Source organism: Oncorhynchus masou, chromosome 22, assembly GCF_036934945.1.
Source record: "Oncorhynchus masou masou isolate Uvic2021 chromosome 22, UVic_Omas_1.1, whole genome shotgun sequence".
Taxonomy (NCBI): domain Eukaryota; kingdom Metazoa; phylum Chordata; class Actinopteri; order Salmoniformes; family Salmonidae; genus Oncorhynchus; species Oncorhynchus masou.
The window spans coordinates 18,237,113-18,259,428 of record NC_088233.1 but is presented as its reverse complement, the minus strand read 5'-3'; the positions used below and the strand labels follow the sequence as shown (position 1 = coordinate 18,259,428).

Sequence of the window (22,316 nt, the reverse complement as noted above, 5' to 3'; positions counted from 1 at the left end):
CTGGAACAAAAAGTAAGCTTGAGAGGGAGGTAACCTGGGGAGTTGTGCAGCACCTAGAAAAAAATAAAAACATTTTTTTAAATCCCCTTTATAATTAAGCCTTGCATGCATATCATTGCATTTGCTTGGTGGCATATAGAAGTTGAGGTACTTACCGAAGTTCCACACATTGGGAACATTTTTAGTAGCCTAGGATCCCGGGAAAAATGTGTCCTTTTATAAAGCCACTTCATGCAATTACAGTGCCTTGCGAAAGTATTCGGCCCCCTTGAACTTTGCGACCTTTTGCCACATTTCAGGCTTCAAACATAAAGATATAAAACTGTATTTTTTTGTGAAGAATCAACAACAAGTGGGACACAATCATGAAGTGGAACGACATTTATTGGATATTTCAAACTTTTTCAACAAATCAAAAACTGAAAGATTGGGCGTGCAAAATTATTCAGCCCCCTTAAGTTAATACTTTGTAGCGCCACCTTTTGCTGCGATTACAGCTGTAAGTCGCTTGGGGTACGTCTCTATCAGTTTTGCACATTGAGAGACTGAATTTTTTTCCCGTTCCTCCTTGCAAAACACCTCGAGCTCAGTGAGGTTGGATGGAGAGCATCTTTCCACAGATTCTCGATTGGATTCAGGTCTGGACTTTGACTTGGCCATTCTAACACCTGGATATGTTTATTTTTGAACCATTCCATTGTAGATTTTGCTTTATGTTTTGGATCATTGTCTTGTTGGAAGACAAATCTCCGTCCCAGTCTCAGGTTTTTTGCAGACTCCATCAGGTTCTTCCAGAATGGTCCTGTATTTGGCTCCATCCATCTTCCCATCAATTTTAACCATCTTCCCTGTCCCTGCTGAAGAAAAGCAGGCCCAAACCATGATTCTGCCACCACCATGTTTGACAGTGGGGATGCTGTGGTCAGGGTGATGAGCTGTGTTGCTTTTACGCCAAACATAACGTTTTGCATTGTTGCCAAAAAGTTCAATTTTGGTTTCATCTGACCAGAGCACCTTCTTCCACATGTTTGGTGTGTCTCCCAGGTGGCTTGTGGCAAACTTTAAACGACACTTTTTATGGATATCTTTAAGAAATGGCTTTCTTCTTGCCACTCTTCCATAAAGGCCAGATTTGTGCAATATACGACTGATTGTTGTCCTATGGACAGAGTCTCCCACCTCAGCTGTAGAGATCTCTGCAGTTCATCCAGAGTGATCATGGGCCTCTTGGCTGCATCTCTGATCAGTCTTCTCCTTGTATGAGCTGAAAGTTTAGAGGGACGGCCAGGTCTTGGTAGATTTGCAGTGGTCCGATACTCCTATTTCAATATTATCGCTTGCACAGTGCTCTTTGGGATGTTTAAAGCTTGGGAAAGCTTTAAACTTCTTCACAACAGTATCTCGGACCTGCCTGGTGTGTTCCTTGTTCTTCATGATGCTCTCTGCGCTTTTAACTGACCTCTGAGACTATCACAGTGCAGGTGCATTTATATGGAGACTTGATTACACACAGGTAGATTGTATTTATCATCATTAGTCATTTATGTCAACATTGGATCATTCAGAGATCCTCACTGAACTTCTGGAGAGAGCTGAATAATTTTGCACGCCCAATTTTTCAGTTTTTGATTTGTTAAAAAAGTTTGAAATATCCAATAAATGTTGTTCCATTTCATGATTGTGTCCCACTTGTTGTTGATTCTTCATAAAAAAATACAGTTTTATATCTTTATGTTTGAAGCCTGAAATGTGGCAAAAGGTTGCAAAGTTCAAGGGGGCCGAATACTTTCGCAAGGCACTATATATATATATATATACATATATATAGATAGATGTTACCTCCTTTTTCTCCCCAATTTTTTGATGATATCCAATTGGCAGTTACAGTCTTGTCCCATCGCTGCAACTCCCATACGGACTCGGGAGAGGCGAAGGTTGAGAGCTGTGTGATCTCTGAAACACGACCCCGCCCTGCTTCTTGACACAATGCTCACTTAACCTGGAAGCCAGCCGCACCAATGTGTCGGAGGAAACACCGTACACCTGGCGACCGTGTCAGCGTGCATTGTGCCCATCCCGCAACAGGAGTCGCTAGAGCGAGATGGACAAGGATAACCCGTCCGGCCAAACCCTTCCATCACCCGAACGACGCTGGGCCAATTGTGTGCTGCCTCATGGGTCTATCGCTCGCAGCCGGCTGCGACACAGCCTGTGATTGAACCAGGGTCTGTAGTGACATAGACCGCTGTGCCACTCAAGAGGCCACTTCATGCAATTATGCAGTTATTTTACACGACTGGAGACTGGCAGAATCATTTTTAATACAGCACAAATTATCGGGCTACTTTGACACGGGTAATCTGAGATCAATAAAACGACCTGGTCATGAATCCAACAATAACCTTGACCTAGGTGTGTGGAGACGCACATATTGTACAATATGAGGAAATTATAGTCCTAAAAATGTTTCCAGTGTCATTGACTCACCCAATGATGCACAGCTCACTAGCTGGTGATGACCGATGTGCTTGTGCCAAAAGCCTCTTTTTCGCAATATTATATTTGGAAGTGAAGCAAATATATGTATTCGACTCCTCTCTTTTCATCAGGGGCCATTTGCTTTCCAACCTGTGTTTTCCCGCGATTGTATTGTAAATACTGCGAAAGGCCTGATTTGTCTGTGCGTTCCCGATTGTAGGTTATGCCTTGTTATTGGGCACACAATCCACAGGTAGGCATTTTTTTGGGAACGCTTTTCATCCAGAGGTCAAAATACTGCCCCCTACCAAAGAGAGGTTAATCACGTAATAATAGTTACAGAGAATTGATTTGATAAAATAACAGTCTTCAGTTTAATGATGCCAAAAACACGACATGGCGGTTTTGGAGCAGTGGCTTCTTCCTTGCTGAGCGGCCTTTCAGGTTGTCAATATAGGACTCGTTTTACTGTGGATATAGATACTTTTTTACCTGTTTCCTCCAGCATCTTGACAAGGTCATTTACTGTTGTTCTGGGATTGATTTGCACTTTTCGCACCAAAGTACGTTCATCTCTAGGAGACAGAACGCGTCTCCTTCCTGAGCGGTATGATGGCTGCGTGGTCCCATGGTGTTTATACTTGCCTACTATTGTTTGTACAGATGAACGTGATACCTTCAGGCGTTTGGAAATTGCTCCCAAGGATGAACCAGACTTGTGGAGGTCTACAATTGTTTTTCTGAGGTCTTGGCTGATTTCCCCACAATGTTTTTATCCCAAAGAGGCACTGAGTTTGAAGGTAGGCCTTGAAATACATTCACAGGTACACCTCCAATTGACTCAAATTATGTCAATTAACCTATCAGAAGCTTCTAAAGCCATGATATCATTTTCTGGAATTTTCCAAGCTGTTTAAAGGCGCAGTCAACTTGGTGTATGTTAATTTCTGACCCAATGGAATTGTGATACAGTGAACAATTGTTGGAAAAATCCCTTGTGTCATGTACAAAGTAGATGCCCTAACCGACTTGCCAAAACTATAGTTTGTTAACAAGAAATTTGTGGAGTGGTTGAAAAACGAGGAGTGGTTAATGGAGTGGTTAATGACTCCAAACTAAGTGTATATAAACTTCCGACTTCAACTGTATATATAAATACATTAAATGCACTATAGTCTGCCTACTCCTAATAGCATTTTCACCCAATATTGCATGCAAAGACTGGTTTGCCTTATACCATGTTTTATTGCAAAATCTTTATATGTCCTGCATGCATCATTTAACTCTGCTAACTGACAGAGAGCACATTACAAATGAACAAATTTTAAAAACTGGAATATTTTTTTTTATTGTACATCTACAATTTTAAGTATACCTTCCTCTCCAACAGCCAACCAATACAAAACACAAACAATAAATGACAGAACACTGTTGATACAAAATTGACCACAAACCTGAAGTATATACGACCATTGTTTTTTACATGTGATAGTGTCTTTGCTGAGGAAAAACCTTTAACTATTGGTCTTCATCTGTCAATTGCACAATACAACAATTGCACTCTGGGTGTTGTATAAAAAGTATTTGGCCTCTGAATGAGAAAAGTGGCACACAAAGAGTTGGTAACCAGCCTCAGAAATTGCTGCCCAAATAAATGCTTCAGAGTTCAAGTAACAGACACATCTCAACATCAACTGTGCAGAGGAGACTGTGTTAATCAGTTATTCATGGTTGAATTGCTGCCAAGATACCACTACTAAAGGACACCAATAATAAGACGAAATGTGCTTGGGCCAAGAAACACGAGCAATGGACATTAGACCAGTAGAAATGTGACCTTTGGTTTGGAGTCCAAATTGGAGATTTTTGTTTCCAACAGCCGTGTCTTTGTGAGACGTGGTGTGGGTGAATGGATGATCTCCGCATGTGTATTTTCCACCCTAAAGCATGGAGGAGGAGGTGTTATGGTGTGGGGGTGCTTTAAAGGCGAGACTGTCTAGGATTTATTTAGAATTCAAGACACACTTAACAAACATGGCTACCACAGCATTCTGCAGCGATACGCCATCCCATCTGGTTTGGGCTTAGTGGGACTATAATTTGTTTTACAACAGGACAATGACCCACCACACCTCCAGGCTGTGTATTTTACCAAGAAGGAGAGTGATAGAGTGCTGCATCACATGACCTGGCCTCCGCAATCCCCTGACCTCAACCAAATTGAGATGGTTTGGGATGAGTCGGACCGCAGAGTGAAGGGAAAGCAGCCAATATGTGCTCAGCATATGTGAGAACTCCTTGGAAAAGTATTCCAGGTGAAGCTGGTTGAGAGAATGCCAAGAGTGTGCAAAGCTGTCATCAAGGCAAAGGGTGGCTACTTTGAAGAATCTCAAATAGAAAATATATTTTTCACTGGTAGTGTATATACAGAGGGTCATTACAAATTACGTATGTTTTCAGTGGTCTATACACATATGGGAATTCAGGTCTCTTTGCAGTGTTGTTTATACTGACGCTTTGCACGCCAGTCAGGGGGATATCTGTTAGAGATTCCCAACATGGTTTTCTTAGAATCCCCCAGCATACATAGGCCTACCACACACCTGTAAGTCAGAAGGTTCTTGTCCCACTTCTGGCCAGTGAGAGCATAGCGTTTCCACCTCACACCATTCTCAGCCTGCTCAACAGATTTGTCTGGGACTCCACAGCGAGGCCTTCTCATGGCCCTAAATGGGGAGTGAAAAACACAATTGAATAGAGCCCAGATAACCACATAGATATATAGGATCAGATACATTGTTATTTTAAGGCTAGAGTGGTTCCACAGTGCTAGACCAGGAGGTGCAACTTTTCTCAGAATAGCTCTATAATGTAATCATGACCTTACATTATCTTGACATCATTTTCTATTTAGTTTCTATCAGTCTGTACAGTATAACTGAGGCTGCCAGTGGCATCCATACTTCAGTGCGACAGGGTCCATCTCTCCAGTGACCTCTAGGCCATAGAAGCGCTGCATGTCACTGACGGCATTGGGCAGAATTTGAGAGGACTGCATGGTTGACATCTGTCTGCTGGCTTGAGACAGGTAGCCAAACCTCCGCAACCACGACTACAATTATACAACAGAGATAGATAGACTTCCGGCGCTGACAGAGATGGCCGCCTCGCTTCACGTTCCTAGGAAACTATGCAGTTTTTTTTTACTTGTTATTTCTTACATTGGTACCTCAGGTCATCTTAGGTTTCATTACATACAGTCGAGAAGAACTACTGAATATAAGAGCAGTGTCAACTCACCATCAGTACGACCAAGAATATGACTTTCCCGGAGTGGATCCTGTGTTCTGCCTTCCACCCAGGATAACGGAATGGATCCCAGCCTGCGACCCAAAACAACGACGTCGTAAAAGAGGCAAACGAAGCGGTCTTCTGGTCAGGCTCCGGAGACGGGCACATCGTGCGCCACACCCTAGCATACTACTCGCCAATATCCAGTCTCTTGACAAGGTTGATGAAATCCGAGCAAGGGTAGTATTCCAGAGGGACATCAGGAACTGTAACGTTCTTTGCTTCACGGAAACATGGCTCACTGGAGAGACGCTATCGGAGTCGGTGCAGCCAGCTGGTTTCTCCACGCATCGCGCCGACAGAAACAAACATCTTTCTGGTAAGAAGAGGGGCGGGGGCGTATGCTTTATGGTTAACGAGACGTGGTGTGGTCACAACAACATACAGGAACTCAAGTCCTTCTGTTCACCTGATTTAGAATTCCTCACAATCAAATGTCGACCGCATTATCTACCAAGGGAATTCTCTTCGATTATAATTACAGCCGTATATATTCCCCCCAAGCCGACACATCGATGGCTCTGAACAAACTTTATTATATTATTATTGACTCTTTGCAAACTGGAATCCAGCTTCTATCTCAAGGCCATCAGACTGTTAAACAGCCACCACTAACATTGAGTGGCTGCTGCCAACACACTGACTCAACTCCAGACACTTTTATAATGGGAATTGATGGGAATTTATGTAAAATATATCACTAGCCACTTTAAACAATGCTACTAAATATAATGTTTACATACCCTACATTATTTATCTCATATGTATACGTATATACTGTACTCTATATCATCTACTGCATCTTTATGTAATACATGTATCACTAGCCACTTTAAACTATGCCACTTTGTTTACATACTCATCTCATATGTATATACTGTACTCGATACCATCTACTGCATCTTGCCTATGCCGCTCTGTACCATCACTCATTCATATATCTTTATGTACATATTCTTTATCCCTTTACACTTATGTGTATAAGGTAGTAGTTTTGGAATTGTTAGCTAGATTACTCGTTGGTTATTACTGCATTGTCGGAACTAGAAGATTCTGTCAGACCTGGGCCCTGACAGTAAATTTCAGTAAGACCAAAATAATGGTGTTCCAAAAAAGGTCCAGTCACCAGGACCACAAATTCCATCTAGACACTGTTGCTCTAGAGCACACAAAAAACTATACATACCTTGGCCTAAACATCAGCGCCACAGGTAACTTCCACAAAGCTGTGAACGATCTGAGAAACAAGGCAAGAAAGGCATTCTATGCCATCAAAAGGAACATAAATTTCAACATACCAATTAGGATTTGGCTAAAAATACTTAAATCAGTCATAGAGCCCATTGCCCTTTATAGTTGTGAGGTCTGGGGTCCACTCACCAACCAAGACTTCACAAAATGGGACAAACACCAAATTCAGACTCTGCACGCAGATTTCTGCAAAAATATCCTCCGTGGACAACGTGGAACACCAAATAATGCATGCAGAGCAGAATTAGGCCGATACCCACTAATTATCAAAATCCAGAAAAGAGCCGTTAAATTCTATAACCACCTAAAAGGAAGCGATTCCCAAACCTTCCATAACAAAGCCATCACCTACAGAGAGATGAACCTGGAGAAGAGTCCCCCAAGCAAGCTGGTCCTGGGGCTCTGTTCACAAACACAAACACACCCCAGGACAGCAGCACAATTTGACCCAACCAAATCATGAGAAAACAAAAAGATAATTACTTGACACATTGGAAAGAATTAATAAAAAAACAGAGCAAACTAGAATGCTATTTGGCCCTACACAGAGGCAGAATACATGACCACTGTGACTCACCCAAAATTAAGGAAAGCTTTGACTATGTACAGACTCAGTGAGCATAGCCTTGCTATTGAGAAAGGCCGCCGTAGGCAGACATGGCTCTCAAGAGAAGACAGGCTATGTGCTCACTGCCCACAAAATGAGGTGGAAACTAAGCTGCACTTTCTAACCTCCTGCCCAATGTATGACCATATTAGAGAGACATATTTCCCTCAGATTACACAGATCCACAAAGAATTCGAAAACAAATCCAATTTTGATGAACTCCCATATCTGCTGGGTGAAATTCCAGTGTGCCATCAGAGCAGCAAGATTTGTGACCTGTTGCCAGAGAAAAGGGCAACCAGTGGAGAACACACACCATTGTAAATACAACCCATATTTATGCTTATTTATTTTATCTTGTGTCCTTTAACCATTTGTACATTGTTAAAACACTGTATATATATATATAATATGACATTTGTAATGTCTTTGTTTTGAAACTTCTGTATGTGTAATGTTTACTGTTAATTGTTTATTTCACTTTATATATGATCATGTCATGCAACGTTTCAGTTAAAGGAAACTAAGTTCATAAGGCGATGGCCACAATTCTACATATTTACGCACCATAAAAACGTCCATATTTTGACATTAAAGGACACACGTATACAACATACTGTACCTCTGCGTTGAAATGGTCTTCGTCCGCATTGGTAACAAGCCTGTTGCGCAAGAGCAAGACGATTAAGGCCATTATTTGTTTCCACAGCCTCGGAGAAGCGCTTCTCCAGAGAGATGCCATTTTTATGCAGCCTCGTTCGCCCGTGCAATGGACTGTCATTCAGATGTGATTGAAAATTGCCGTCAAGTGATCTGCTATGTGACTGCATAGTCAAACTCTTTGGTTGAGTTCAAAATCCAGTTTGTGTTCAAGTTCTCTCCGCAGTTCAACCACTGGGCATTGGGTCGTGGCGCGCTGAAATCGGATCGTTTGCGAAACAGTTCGGGTTAGAACTGGTAGAAATTATCCCAATATATGTGATCATGGGTTATTTAAGGCGTGAGTCAGTTTTCCATTCATGCCCAGTTCTTAATGGCCCACATGAGCTAAAGGTAAGAACAGCATTTCTTCTGGCATATTGTTACCTACTTCCCCTTCAGTCAATAGCTTTCCTGCACGATGAGGGACGAGTAGAGAAAAAAGGTACAGCCGTACTATACTAAGAAGGTAATTGTGGAGGATACCCTCAAAATACAATTGTCTTACAAGTTACTTCCAATTATCCAGAAGGTCTGTTAGATTTGAGTTAAACCACCGCATTCCTCTTGCAGGCGATCCTGGATTACATTGAGTCCAATAAACTCACTGCCTTCTGAGAAGACAAACAGAGCAGTGACTCTGCTAGAGAAATCGGGAGGAAAGTTAATGTAGCCTACATACTGTGGGAAGAAGTCTATTAGACAAAGCAATTTCTTGAAAATAAACTCCCCTCCCCCTGGGGATGAATTATAGACCGACCACCCAGTTGGCTCCTACTGCCATCTGCTGACAGCTAAGAATCACTACACTATAATAGGAGTTGGTGTTTGATGAGCCCAGTCATGATTTAAACCAGTAACTCATGTTTGAACTTGTTTGTAACCCACAGCCACATTGAACTACAGGGCTGAATGCTCAGAGCTCTGTGGTAAGTCATGTTTATAAAATGTCAAAGGCACAACATTTCTGCAGAGAGGGACTCATTTAATTGTCATAGAAATTATTATTTTTATTCAAGTTGGATTTCAGCGGTTTGCTAGCTGTGACAGTCGTCGGTTTCCTGCCTTAGCGATGGTGATTAGGGCGAGGAGGAAGAGGCCCAGGACCCAGATGCCAGCCACAGGAATCATCAGCAGCAGCAGATCTGGAACAAAGTCAAGACTGTTGAAAACACTTCACACCACCCTGCCTCTAGCTGCAACATGAGCCCAGAGGGGTATACTACAATGTAGGATCAATGATAACAGTAACAGGATCAATGGTAACAGTCTTACATAACCATTTATTTTGAAAATTGAAAGAATGACTCAACCAAAAACATATACCCATGTTGAGCTTTTGTAGTATAGCCCTCTGGTCTACGTCACAATCATACAAAAAAAAAATGCAGGCAAGTAGAGTGAGCAAGGGCAACATTTGAGCCCGGCAAGAAAATATATTTTAATCTTGCGTAGATAACGAAACAAATCCTTACTAGATTGGGGTCGGTCTGGTATGTCAATCCTGATTGGTCCATATGACAGTAGACCTTGAGTTGGGTCTCCACGCACTGCAGCCCTCTTGGTTATAGATTTGCACTCCTGTAGCAGTAAAGCATTAATAAAAGACAATCTTGTATGCCATGCCACCTGAAAATGCATTTTCTTCATGAATATAAATAATATTTGAGCCTTTTTAACCCCTTTTGTCATCCCAATTTCATTGTATTCAAGTGGTAGTTACAGTCTAGTCCCATTGCTGCGACTCCCGTACGGACTGGGGAGAGGCGAAGGGCGAGAGCTGTGCATCCTCCGAAACACAACCCCGCCGAGCCGCACTGCTTCTTGACAATGCTTACTTAACCCGGAAGTCAGCCGCACCAACGTGTCGAAGGAAACACCGTACACCTGGCGACCGTGTCAGTGTGCATTGCGCCTGGCCTGCCACAGGAGTCGCTAGAGCACGATGGGACAAGGACAACCCGGCCAGCCAAACCCTCCCCTAACCCAGACAACACTGGGCCAATTGTGCGCCGCCTCATGGGTCTCCCGTTCGCGGCAACAAAACCTGGAATCGAACCAGGATCTGTAGTGACACAGCTAGCACCGCTATGCAGTGCCTTAGCCCGCTGCACCAAGGGCCAGTGAACTTACAGGAATGCAGGGTTCGTCATCATCCAGGGAGCACAAGCGCACTGTGCAGTGCAGGTACAGGTCATGAGGCTCCACAACAAAGCGGAACATGTCAAAGCTGTACCGGATGGTTGAGGCCTCTCCATTGGCGCCCATTGTCGTATTGAGAAAGGTGACAGTTTCGTCATTCACACACCTGTGAGGGGAGTGTCTTGGGTTGAATAAATCCAAGACCTTCATCAAATTTAACACTGATCTGCCACAATTAGTCGGACATGCCAAATTGACCTCAGCTCAACTGAATTGCTCACAGCATGCTAAATTAATTCTTCATGCCATGTTTCAAGAGCAGAAGTAGGCGTACATGTTCCCGGGGATAAATGTTGATTGTCCACTCACCCATTGCGCAGCAGGGTGTGAACGGAGCCGTCTGACTGGTTGGGTTTGGGGGACTGTGTGGCCCAGCATTCATTCACCCTCAAGTGGAAGACGTCCTCCAGCTCCACGACCTTGATCTCCACATACACCCTGTCCCGGAGGTGGATCAGCGGTGAGCTTTGGAACGCCTCTGTGTAGGTGTGATCTGTGAAGAGGGCCATCTCCACCTTGGCATCCAACTCACCCATCCGCATCACAGTCTCACTGAACCAAAACAGCACAGGATTACTGTGAGAGAAATGCTTGTCATATCCACATTACCTGAACCGGAAGAACTCCTGCTTATAAATCAGTGGTTAGTTCGACATTACTCGCTGTCCCAGATGGCGGTTGCTACCTAGGTAGTATTAATAAAAAGGTAAAAAATTAAGGGTAAGCTAAATATTCTACCAACACTCACTAAGTGAATATTCCTCAATGGCCCACTTGAAAGCCACAACTGTCTTCTAAAAGTTCACGGCTAGGTGCAGGTGGTTTGTTTGAATTTAGAAAATGCCCAGTTAAAGTCAATACATTATCCTCAAGGAAGTAATGCAACAACGGTGTATGCCACCATCTTCCCCATTTCAAATCTTCTCCCATTGAGACAGACAAGTGTCATTCAACACAAAGCTTTATTTCTGAGTCACACTCATGACATGCAGCACTTGTGTGGACACCCACCTGTCTCAATCAATGAGAATAATTGAAATCAAGATTGCGTCACATGGCAAAAGTGAAATAAACAGCATTTTCTAAATTCCAACCAACCACCTACAACTAGCCATGGGGGTTACAAGACAGTGGTGGCTTTCACGAAGAGAATTGAGAAATAATAACCAAGATTAGTATAACATTTACCCTTAACACCATCAACAGCTGGAACATCAGTAATGTCAGACTAGCAAGAATAACTCCTGGACCTATTGTACAGGCTCAAACTAGAGCCCAGAATTGTTCCTGGAGAGGAAACCCGAGTATCAAATAATAAGGCAATGTGACAAATTGCATCTCAAGTGAGTCTACTTGTTAGGTCGTGCCAGTAATAGAGCAAGACAAACTTTAAGTACATTAAGTTGTGATCAAGTCAATTTTTAGAGAGTGGGCCTTACCTAGAGAAGGGGATGATGGGGTACGGCAAACTGACAGTGCGGATGTATGGGTAGATACACGTGTACTCAATTTTTATCATTGGGTCTCTTATTATATTTCCATAGACTTGAGGGGCCGACATGAGAGTTAAGGCGTATGCAATGTGAGTGATGTTTTTCTGTTGTAAAAAGAGAGAGCACAATGCCAGTAAAAACAAACTTCCAGCTTCATAAATAAGTCACCACTTGGACTTGCTGCGATAACAAGGGTAAAAACCTCTGCCCTCAAATCGGCGCATGACAACTATAGAGCAGTGTGTTGAGCTTTGAGATTAGGCCTTTTCTGAGACAGGATTATCAAAGGATAATATGAAGTGTGGGATGAATCATACTTACCTCCAGTGGTTTACCACCACAGGAAATGTACTGATCCTTTGATATCCGCACAATGTAGTATGGGACGTTAGACATAACCTCCTTTTGGGCACGACAAGACTCATTCTTCAAGTGCAGAGATTCCATAGGTACTTTGTAGTACTGGAAAAAGTCCTCATTCACCATGATAGTAATGTAGTCTTTGCCACACATGACATTGATGGTAGCAACTAAAATAAATTAAAACAGTTTTAGAACAAATTCCAATAGAACTATTGTAGTTATTCTGGTCTACCAAAATGTTTAAACCTTTGTCACACAGGTCTCCATAGTAGCCAACAGCACATTTGCAGTTGCTTTTGTCGAGGGATAGCAAACACTTGGTTGTGTCAGTGCAGTGTGTGACAGTGCATATTCCTGAGAGAAAACATGACATCAATGGAGGCCACTCATGAAATGATCAAGTAAATACTCGCAAGCTATAGAAATCAGACAAATGTGTTTCTCACCAAGGACACAGTCACAGCAGAAAATGACGAGGACCACAAATACCTGGTAAATTCCACAGCAATTAACCTACATGACATTTAACAGGTTTAATTAATTTTCTACAGTGTAGTTTCTAAACGTGTCCTTTCGTTTCAATACAAGCATAACAGTATCTACACACCTTCAAGTTGAATTTGAGCGCCATTGGTTATTTGCAATCTGTTTCCAAAATATATATTTATTTTTGTACTGACTTGAATTACTGGAAGGTCATAGTAACATAGCCCTGTCTGAAGAATACAAAAAAAAACGGAGCCTTATATACTCAACAGATCGAAAGTCCTGGAGCTGTAATTACCATAGACCTAGGTGATTACCTGAATGTAAAACACCTGTTTATTTGTATCTGAGCAATAAGCCTACTCCCAGTCACACACTTTAATTTCCCTCGGAGCGCCCCAACTTCCATCGAGTAACCTCATTGGCCAAGCACAGAAATGAAGTCACCCCATCTTTCCCAGCCTATCAGCAACCTAATTGCACCAGTCAATTGCAGAACGTCTCAATTTTTTATGGTCTTCCAATGGAGATGGCCTAGGCCTACTCGTCTGCATAGGCTATAGCACTGCTAGGGTACTACCCCCCCTAGAAGAAAGACACAGTGGGAGACGGTGGTCTTGTGTTTACAGCACACACAACTGTTAGACATTCACGCACCACCACTCTGTTTTATAAGGACAGTCACGGAAATCTGTAGCTAAACTACAACCGCAACTAACAAAAATCTAAACACGGGACGTTAAAAGTGCATATTATCTGTTATAAACAGGCTTAAATCAAGATCGGTTAAAGCACCATGAAGGAAAGATAGGGAAACTGTGTGCTTGTATTTTATGTAATGCTTGTGTGTATATATGTGTTCAAATGGAATGTGCCTATGTATGGTTTGTGTATGTGTTTGCGTGTGTGTGAATCCATTTCTGGAGCAGATCAAACCCACTCCTGCAGGGATCATTTGCAGTTTACCAAAAGTCTGCGCGCCTCTTTCTTCTGCAGGGTGTTGATAATAGCATAGATCAATAGTAGGATGAACAGCACCAGGACCAGGGGCACGGTCACTATGATCAGGGTCATAACCTTGGCCTCGTTCTCAGCCATCCTCACCACCACATCCACCCCTTTGTCCTTCGCATCAGGTTCATAATCCACATCGTTGGTGTAATCCTAATTGGTCTCTCTGTCCACCTCATCCGGGACTGAGCCAACTGGTGGTTGTGGTTTTGGCCGGTCCACTGTTGGCCACTTGCGGCCTGTAACTGTGTCATCTGTATCTGGGTCCACGCCTGGGGCTCCATCACAGCCCATAAAGTCTTTAAGGATGGATCTGGGGTAGTCTGGGTCATCCTTCATCTTCTGGTTATCAAACCTCCAGTACTTGGAGCCCTTGTAGAAGTATGTGTAAGCTGGGTAGGGAAGACAAATATTGTTGATGCAAATGTTGAAAAGCACCGAGGGAATTTACTGTGGAAATGCTATTTGTTCATTTTTTTCAAGTTTGAGTCATTAGTCTGTTAACCTTCTTTGGGTATGCATCTTCTGCTCCAAATCTTGACAAGTTCATCACACTTCACAGGATACTGTCATTGCAGACCTGTGCTAGTCCTGTTCACCATTAGTAATAGTTACAGTACTGTGAAGGAGAAGCCTTCACTTGGACTAGAGACTATTTTTAATTCTCCTCCACAAGTACCTATCCCTTTTGATGAAAATGGAAAAATGAAAAACTACTTATCTGGAAGACATTTGACCATCATAGTTGTTTATTCACTATAGGAAACAGCTTTGAAAAGCATTAGCTGGGGTGGGAGAGGAGGAATTATGAGGTACCTGCGCTAGACAACCTTTGCCAGGCATTCCATGTGTCCAAACTCTTTCCCCTCTCAGCTCAGTATCTATAGCCTCCTCCATTTTTTTTACAGCCATTATCCCCTATAACAACTCACTCACCGCCATCATCGCTGAGGAAGGCTCCTTTATTTATTTCACCTTTATTTAACCAGGTAGGCTAGTTGAGAACAAGTTCCCATTTGCAACTGCGACCTGGCCAAGATAAAGCGTAGCAATTCGACACATTCAACAACACAGAGTTACACATGGAATAAACAAAACATAGTCAATAATACAGCAGAACAAAAGAAAACAAAAAGTCTATATACAGTGAATGCAAATTAGGTAAGTTAAGGAAATAAATAGGCCATGGTGGCAAAGTAATTACAAAATAGCAATTAAACACTGGAATGGTAGATCGGCAGAAGATGAATGTGCAGGTAGAGATACTGGGGTGCAAATGAGCAAAATAAATACCAGTATGGGGATGAGGTAGGTAGATAGATGGGCTGTTTACAGATGGGCTATGTACAGGTGCAGTGATCTGTAAGCTGCTCTAACAGCTGGTGCTTAAAGCTAGTGAGGGAGATGTGTCTCCAGCTTCAGAGATTTTTGCCATTCGTTCCAGTCATGGGCAGCAGAGAACTGGAAGGAAAGACGACCAAAGGAGGAATTGGCTTTGGGGGTGACCAGTGAAATATACCTGCTGGAGCGCGCGCTACGAGTGGGTGCTGCTATGGTGACAGCTGAGATAAGGCGGGGCTTTACTTAGCAGAGACTTGTAGATAACCTGTAGCCAGTGGGTTTGGCGACGAGTATGAAGCGAGGGCCAACCAACGAGAGCGTACAGGTCGCAATGGTGGGTAGTGTATGGGGCTTTGGTGACCAAACGGATGGCACTGTGATAGACTGCATCCAGTTTGTTGAGTAGAGTGTCGGAGGCTATTTTATAGATGACATCACCGAAGTCGAGGATCGGTAGGATGGTCAGTTTTACGAGGGTATGTTTGGCAACATGAGTGAAGGATGCTTTTTGCGATATAGGAAGCCGATTCTAGATTTAATTTTGGATTGGAGATGCTTAATGTGAGTCTGGAAGGAGAGTTTACAGTCTAACCAGACACCCAGGTATTTGTAGTTGTCCACGTATTCTAAGTGACAGCCGTCTAGAGTAGTGATGCTGAACGGGCGAGCAGGTGCGGGCAGTGATCGATTGAATAGCATGCATTTAGTTTTACTTGCATTTAAGAGCAGTTGGAGGCCATGGAAGGAGAGTTTTATGGCATTGAAGCTCATCTGGAGGTTAGTTAACACAGTATCCAAGGAGGGGCCAGAAGTATACAGAATGGTGTCGTCTGCGTAGAGGTGGATCAGAGAATCACCAGCAGCAAGAGAAACATCATTGATGTATACAGAAAAGAGAGTCGGCCCGAGAATTGAACCCTTTGGCACACCCATAGAGACTGTCAAAGGTCCGGACAACAGGCCCTCCGATTTGACACACTGAACTCTATCAGAGAAGTAGTTGGTAAACCAGGCGAGGCAATCATTTGAGAAACCAAGGCTGTCGAGTCTGCCAATAATGTTGTGATTGACAGAGTCGAAAGCCTTGGCCAGGTTGATGAATACGGCTGCACAGTAATGTCTCTTATCGATGGCGGTTATGATGTCGTTTAGAACCTTGAGCGTGGCTGAGGTGCACCCATGACCAGCTCTGAAACCAGATTTCATAGCGGAGAAGGTATGGTGGGATTCTAAATGGTCAGTAATCTGTTTGTTAACTTGGCTTTCGAAGACCTTAGAAAGTCAGGGTAGGATAGATATAGGTCTGTAGCAGTTTGGGTCTAGAGTGTCACCCCCTTTGAAGAGGGGGATGACCGCTCAGCCTTCCAATCTTTGGGAATCTCAGACGATACGAAAGAGAGGTTGAACAGGCTTGTAATAGGGGTTGCAACCATTTTGGCAGATCATTTTAGAAAGAGAGGGTCCAGATTGTCTAGCCCGGCTGATTTGTAGGGGCCCAGATTTTGCAGCTCTTTCAGAACATCAGCTATCTGGATTTGGGTAAAGGAGAAATGGTGGGTTGCCGGGCAGTTGACCGGGGTATGGGTAGCCATATGGAAAGCATGGCCAGCCGTAGAGAAATGCTTATTGAAATTCTCAATTATAGTAGATTTATCGGTGGTGACAGTGTTTCCTAGCCTCAGAGCAGTGGGCAGCTGGGAGGAGGTGCTCTTATTATCCATGGACTTTACAGTGCCCCAGAACTTTTTGAGTTAGTACTACAGGATGCAAATTTCTGTTTGAAAAAGCTTGCCTTAGCTTTTCTAACTGCCTGTGTATATTTGTTACTAACTTCCCTGAAAAGTTGCATATCACAGGGGCTATTCGATGCTAATGCAGAACGCCACAGGATGCTTTTGTACTGGTCAAGGGCAGACAGGTCTGGAGTGAACCAAGGACTGTATCTATTCCTAGTTCTACATTTTTTGAGAGGGGCATGCATATTTAAGATGGTGAGGAAGGCACTTTTAAAGAATAGCCAGGCATCCTCTGCTGACGGGATGAGGTCAATGTCATTCCAGGATACCCCGGGCTGGTCGATTAGAAAGGCCTGCTCGCAGAAGTGTTTCATGGAGCGTTTGACAGTGATGAGGGGTGGTCGTTTGGTCGCAGACCCATTACGGATGCAGGCAATGAGGCAGTGATCGCTGATATCTTGATTGAAAACAGCAGAGGTGTATTTGGAGGGCGAATTAGTTAGGATGACATCTATGAGGGTGCCCGTGTTTACTGATTTGGGGTTGTACCTGGTAGGTTCATTGATAATTTGTGTGAGATTGAGGGCATCAAGCTTAGTTTGTATGTGATGTCATCGCTTATGTAGGAGGTGGAACAACATGGTTGGTTAAGGCATACTGAGCAGGGCTAGAGGCTCTACAGTGAAATAAGACAGTAATCACTAACCAGGACAGTAATGGACAAGGCATATTGATATTAGAGAGAGGCATGCGTAGCCAAGTGAACATATTTGTTCAGTGAGTGGTTGGGCTGGATGGGGACATGGCGATTCAGACAGTTAGCAGGCCGATGCTAACAAGCTAACAGTTAGTAGGCCAGGGCTAAACAAGCTAGCAGCTAGTAGACCGGGGCAAGCTAGCAGTTAGCAGGCCGGGTTAGCAAGCAAGCAGTTAGCATGGGCTAGCAGTTACATACCGGGCAGGTAAGCTAGCAGTTAGCAGGCCGGGGCCGGCAGCTAGCAGTTAGTAGACCGGGGCATGCTAGCAGTTAGCAGGGGCTAGCATTTAGCAGACCGGGTTAGCAAGCAAGCAGTTAGCCAGGGCTAGCAGTTAGCAGACCGGGCCCGGCAAGCTAGCAGTTAGCAGACCGGGTTAGCAAGTAAGCAAATAGCAGGGGCTAGAAAATTAGCCTTTGGGGGACGTCGCGATGGGGGGTAGGACTGTTTTTGCCTCTTCGTGCGGTGACGTCGCACCTGAGGGGCCTGTAGAGCGTCTGCTAAATGACTTAAATGTAAATGTAAATGTAGTCCTCGGGTAGATTATGTCGGTATTCCAGTCGTAGGGGATCTGCGGGGTTCCATGCCCCATACCGGCTGTTGAAGGGGTCCGGATATTGTAGCCCAGGAGTATATTTCGGTGGTAGCAGAGGATGGGACCTTGCCCCACCTGGAGACAGGTTTCGGGTAGTCGCTGTCACCGGTGCGAAACTCTTCATCAAAACGCCAGTATCTGCAGGAGAGGACGGTGACAAGATGGATCATGAAACCGTGTGGTACAAAGGACGAATGACTCACAAGAAACTCCATTTTCTTCAGTTCTCGGTCTTTCAACACTCAGGGCCAAATCTCTTTTCGTGTTGGACTAACCCCCGAGCTGACAAGGTACAAATCTGTCGTTCTGCCCCTGAACAGGCAGTTAACCCACTGTTCCTAGGCCCCTGAACAGGCAGTTATCCCACTGTTCCTAGGCCGCCATTGAAAATAAGTATTTGTTCTTAACTTACTTGCCTAGTTAAATAAAGGTTAAAAAAATCAAATAAAAACATAGCTGCCAATCTGTTTCTCAAACTAGACACTCGAATGTACATGCCCTCTTGGTCAGTTGTGCACCGGGGCCTCCCACTCTTTCTATTCTGGTTATGAGTCCATTTGCGCTGTTCTGTGAAGGGAGATCTTCAGTTTCTTGGCAATTTCTCACATGGAATAACCTTCAATTCTCAGAACAAGAATAGACTAATGACTTTCAGAAGAAAGTTATTTGTTTCTGGCCATTTTGAGCCTGTAGTCGAACCCACAAATGCTGAACTCAACTAGTCTAAAGAAGGACAGTTTTATTGCTTCTTTTAATCAGGACAACAGTTTTCAGCTGTGCTAACATAATTACAAAAGGGTTTTCTAATGATCAATTAGCCTTTTAAAATGATAAACTTGGATTAGCTAACACAACGTGCCATTGGAACACAGGAGTGATGGTTGCTGATAACAGGCCTCTGTACGCCTATGTAGATATTCCATCAAAAATCTGACATTTCCAGCTACAATAGCTATTTACAACACTAACAATGTCTACACTGTATTTTCGATCAATTTTATGTTATTTTAATGGACCAAAAAAGTGTGTTTCTTTTAAAAACAATGACATTTCTAAGTTACCTCAAACTTTTAAACGGTAGTATAAGCATGTGTGTGCATGTTTATCCGTGCGTGTGTGTGTGATGGCTGTGGGGGCCTGAGGGCAGGCTCCTCACCATATATCTTCTGTATTCCATTCCTATCATCCTCTGGGAGTGAGAAGATCTTTGTGTCCATGTACTGGTAAAGGGGAGCCATCAGAGTGCCCCAGAACCAGAGCATGGCCTAGCTCATGCACCGCAACCAGGAAGAGGTCAATACCTGGAGGGAGAGAAATGGGAGGCTGCCAGTGGTATCCATACTGCATGGTTGACATCTGTCTGCTGGCTTGAGACAGGTAGCCAAACCTCCGCCACCACGACTACAATTATACAACAGAGATAGATAGATGGCGTGAGAGCTAGAGAAAGAGAGACAAATAGAGAGACAAGAGAATTGAGAGCAATATCAAAGGGAGAGCAGTTAAAATATATAGAGAGAGGACAGAGAAACAGATGGTTTCTATTACTTCATGGCATTACTCTTTGAGTCACACCTTCTTACTGGCAGTTTAGATAACCACAGGGTCGGCCCAACAGATAATAGGATAGAGCAGACGTCATTGGGTGTAAGAGTAAAAGCTTTGGAATGTAAGCATTTAACCCAAAACAAAATACTGATATACAGATTTTAATACATGTAAATTACAACACAAATTCGACATAAACCGTCTAAATTCGACTGTACAATATATACCATTAATATCAGTGGTGGGCCGTCAGGGCCAGCAAGGCCTTCTCTGCTGGCCTAAACATCATCAGAATATAATTTTTTTTAAATATATTATTTTCCCACAAATATGTATTAAATTATTCCCTAGAGTAAGAGTTACACTCTTCATTTCATAGCGTTCCTCTTGGTTGCACTGCTTCCAACCCCAGGTTGAGATTTGGAGGGCTGGTCTTTATGTTAGATCTTTTATCCAATCATATTCAGCCATCATGTGTTGCCAGGGGTCTAAAATCTGCCCTCAGGCCTTCAGAATCAACAGTGCGGGTGGCTTGTAGCTTAAAGTGAATGGAAATTAAAATTTAGTGTCAACCAATCAGCTTTAGAGTTGGCTATTGTACGCCTGCTGGCTGGCTCCAGTGTTACACAGGAGCCAGCTTGCAGGCGTAGTGCGTGCACGTCTTTTGATTGGATTACCAATATTGAGAGGCAGGTCCTATATGGACAGGTCTCAGAACTAGGAAACTGAAATTGATCAACGAATTAATTTGCGTACTACTAAGCTGTTTTTTCAACCCACAATGGCGGAAGGAGAAGATATCGATTTGGTCGAGGATATAATTATAACGCCCTTCTCAAGACAAACTTTTCAAGAAAAGTTGGACATTGTCAGGAGAGGTAGATGCCGACGCTACAAAGCCTGTCACAGGCGGGAAAGGGGTTCGTTCGCCACTTTCAACTATGGGTGCTATCAATGACTCACAGGCTCCGAGAAGCACTGCAAACTGTACTGCTGGGAATGCCTATTATTTGCAAGTGATCGATTTAGTGTTTGGAGCCACACTGGCTTTGCAAACCTGAGTTGTCTAACCAAGGCAGCAACGAGACACCAAAGTACGGCTGGGCACTTACAAGCAATGGTGCTTTTGAAAACTTTTGGGGACACCCGAGTGGATCTACAGCTCAACGAACAAGCGCGCAGGGCAACGAAGCTGCACAATGAAAAGGTATTGTACTCTTCCCCTGCAATTCTCTGAATAAAAATGTCAATTTCAAGGTGACGCAACGCCTGGTTATACTGCGTTTGTCTAAATATATAGTGTCTAGAGCCATGGCATCATAATGATGGTAATAAGAGGTGGATTAATTCAGGTGGGACTGTGTAGGACTTCACTGAAGGCCCAGGCCCCAGAACCACGGCACGCTACTGATTAATATAGCCACAAGCAGACGTGTGTCTGGCTGTAAAGTCTGGCGTACAATATTAATATACCACTGATAATCCAATGGAAACAAGAGACCCAGCCAATACAGCATAGAGAGCTTGCCTTGCAAAAGCCTTGACAGGGGAATTTAAAAACAAATGGGCCCACTGAGCACAACCAGAGAGCTCATACTTTCTCTGTAAACAAGCATGCACTGCACGCCTGCACACATAGACCCATACACACACACACAAACAGAGAGAGGGCAAGAGAGAGAGAAATAAAAGCAGCTTCAGGCCACCAAAATGGTGACTCAGGGTGCTCATTCTGGATATCTTGCACAACATGCCTGCAGGATAAGCAGTACAGTAGATGAGGAACACATTGTGGTTTACAAGCATGTAAATAGGGGTTAACCCTAGAGGTCAAACTTTTACACAACACACGATTAGTCTTAATAATCTGCCTGCCATGCATGAAGTGGGAATGTTGCCCAATATCCATTATTGGAAAGGTCAAGGGTCATACATGTGTGCATCAAATATGTCCATGAATCAGCGCATGAGAAGTCATTAGATCACATAAAATGCAAGATCAGTTTAGATTACCTGACCAGGATAAGAGATGGTCATGCAACGTTTCAGTTAAAGGAAACTAAGTTCATTGGCCACAATTCTACATATTTACGCACCATAAAAACGTCCATATTTTGACATTAAAGGACACACGTATACAACATACTGTACCTCTGCGTTGAAATGGTCTTCGTCCGCATTGGTAACAAGCCTGTTGCGCAAGAGCAAGACGATTAAGGCCATTATTTGTTTCCACAGCCTCGGAGAAGCGCTTCTCCAGAGAGATGCCATTTTTATGCAGCCTCGTTCGCCCGTGCAATGGACTGTCATTCAGATGTGATTGAAAATTGCCGTCAAGTGATCTGCTATGTGACTGCATAGTCAAACTCTTTGGTTGAGTTCAAAATCCAGTTTGTGTTC

At 43.5% G+C, this 22,316-nt stretch overlaps 2 protein-coding genes and 1 long non-coding RNA gene across 5 annotated transcripts in view; all 3 read right to left on the bottom strand.

Annotated features, from left to right (window-relative positions):
• The window catches only part of LOC135508789 (cyclic nucleotide-gated cation channel beta-1-like), a 66,680-nt gene extending 57,549 nt beyond the window's left edge, over positions 1–9,131 (bottom strand). The window contains exons 1-3 of the mRNA XM_064929008.1: positions 8,310–9,131; positions 5,779–6,145; positions 5,082–5,204 (exon numbers count right to left, since the gene is read on the bottom strand). The gene's annotated coding sequence lies outside the window, so the exon portion shown is untranslated. The remainder of the gene's footprint in view (positions 1–5,081; positions 5,205–5,778; positions 6,146–8,309) is intronic.
• An 8-nt stretch (positions 9,132–9,139) lies between these two features.
• LOC135509123 (uromodulin-like) lies at positions 9,140–17,023 on the bottom strand. 2 transcript variants are annotated; one of them, XM_064929483.1, is made up of 7 exons: positions 14,878–17,023; positions 12,403–14,333; positions 12,028–12,185; positions 10,898–11,140; positions 10,520–10,694; positions 9,862–9,967; positions 9,140–9,531 (listed from the first exon to the last, which is right to left on the bottom strand). In XM_064929483.1, the coding sequence occupies exons 2-7, from the start codon at positions 12,592–12,594 to the stop codon at positions 9,413–9,415; spliced, it is 993 nt and encodes a 330-aa protein (XP_064785555.1). In that variant the 5' UTR covers positions 12,595–14,333; positions 14,878–17,023; the 3' UTR covers positions 9,140–9,412. The 2 variants fall into 2 exon arrangements, with proteins under 2 accessions (XP_064785555.1, XP_064785554.1); XM_064929482.1 differs by lacking the exon at positions 14,878–17,023 and having other exon boundaries at positions 12,403–14,827.
• Positions 17,024–18,309: 1,286 nt separating this feature from the next.
• On the bottom strand, positions 18,310–22,314 carry LOC135509122 (uncharacterized). 2 transcript variants are annotated; one of them, XR_010450895.1, is made up of 3 exons: positions 22,068–22,314; positions 19,525–19,808; positions 18,310–18,506 (listed from the first exon to the last, which is right to left on the bottom strand). It is a non-coding gene; the product is annotated as an uncharacterized LOC135509122 (long non-coding RNA). The 2 variants fall into 2 exon arrangements; XR_010450896.1 differs by having other exon boundaries at positions 19,525–19,669.
• Positions 22,315–22,316: the final 2 nt, after the last annotated feature.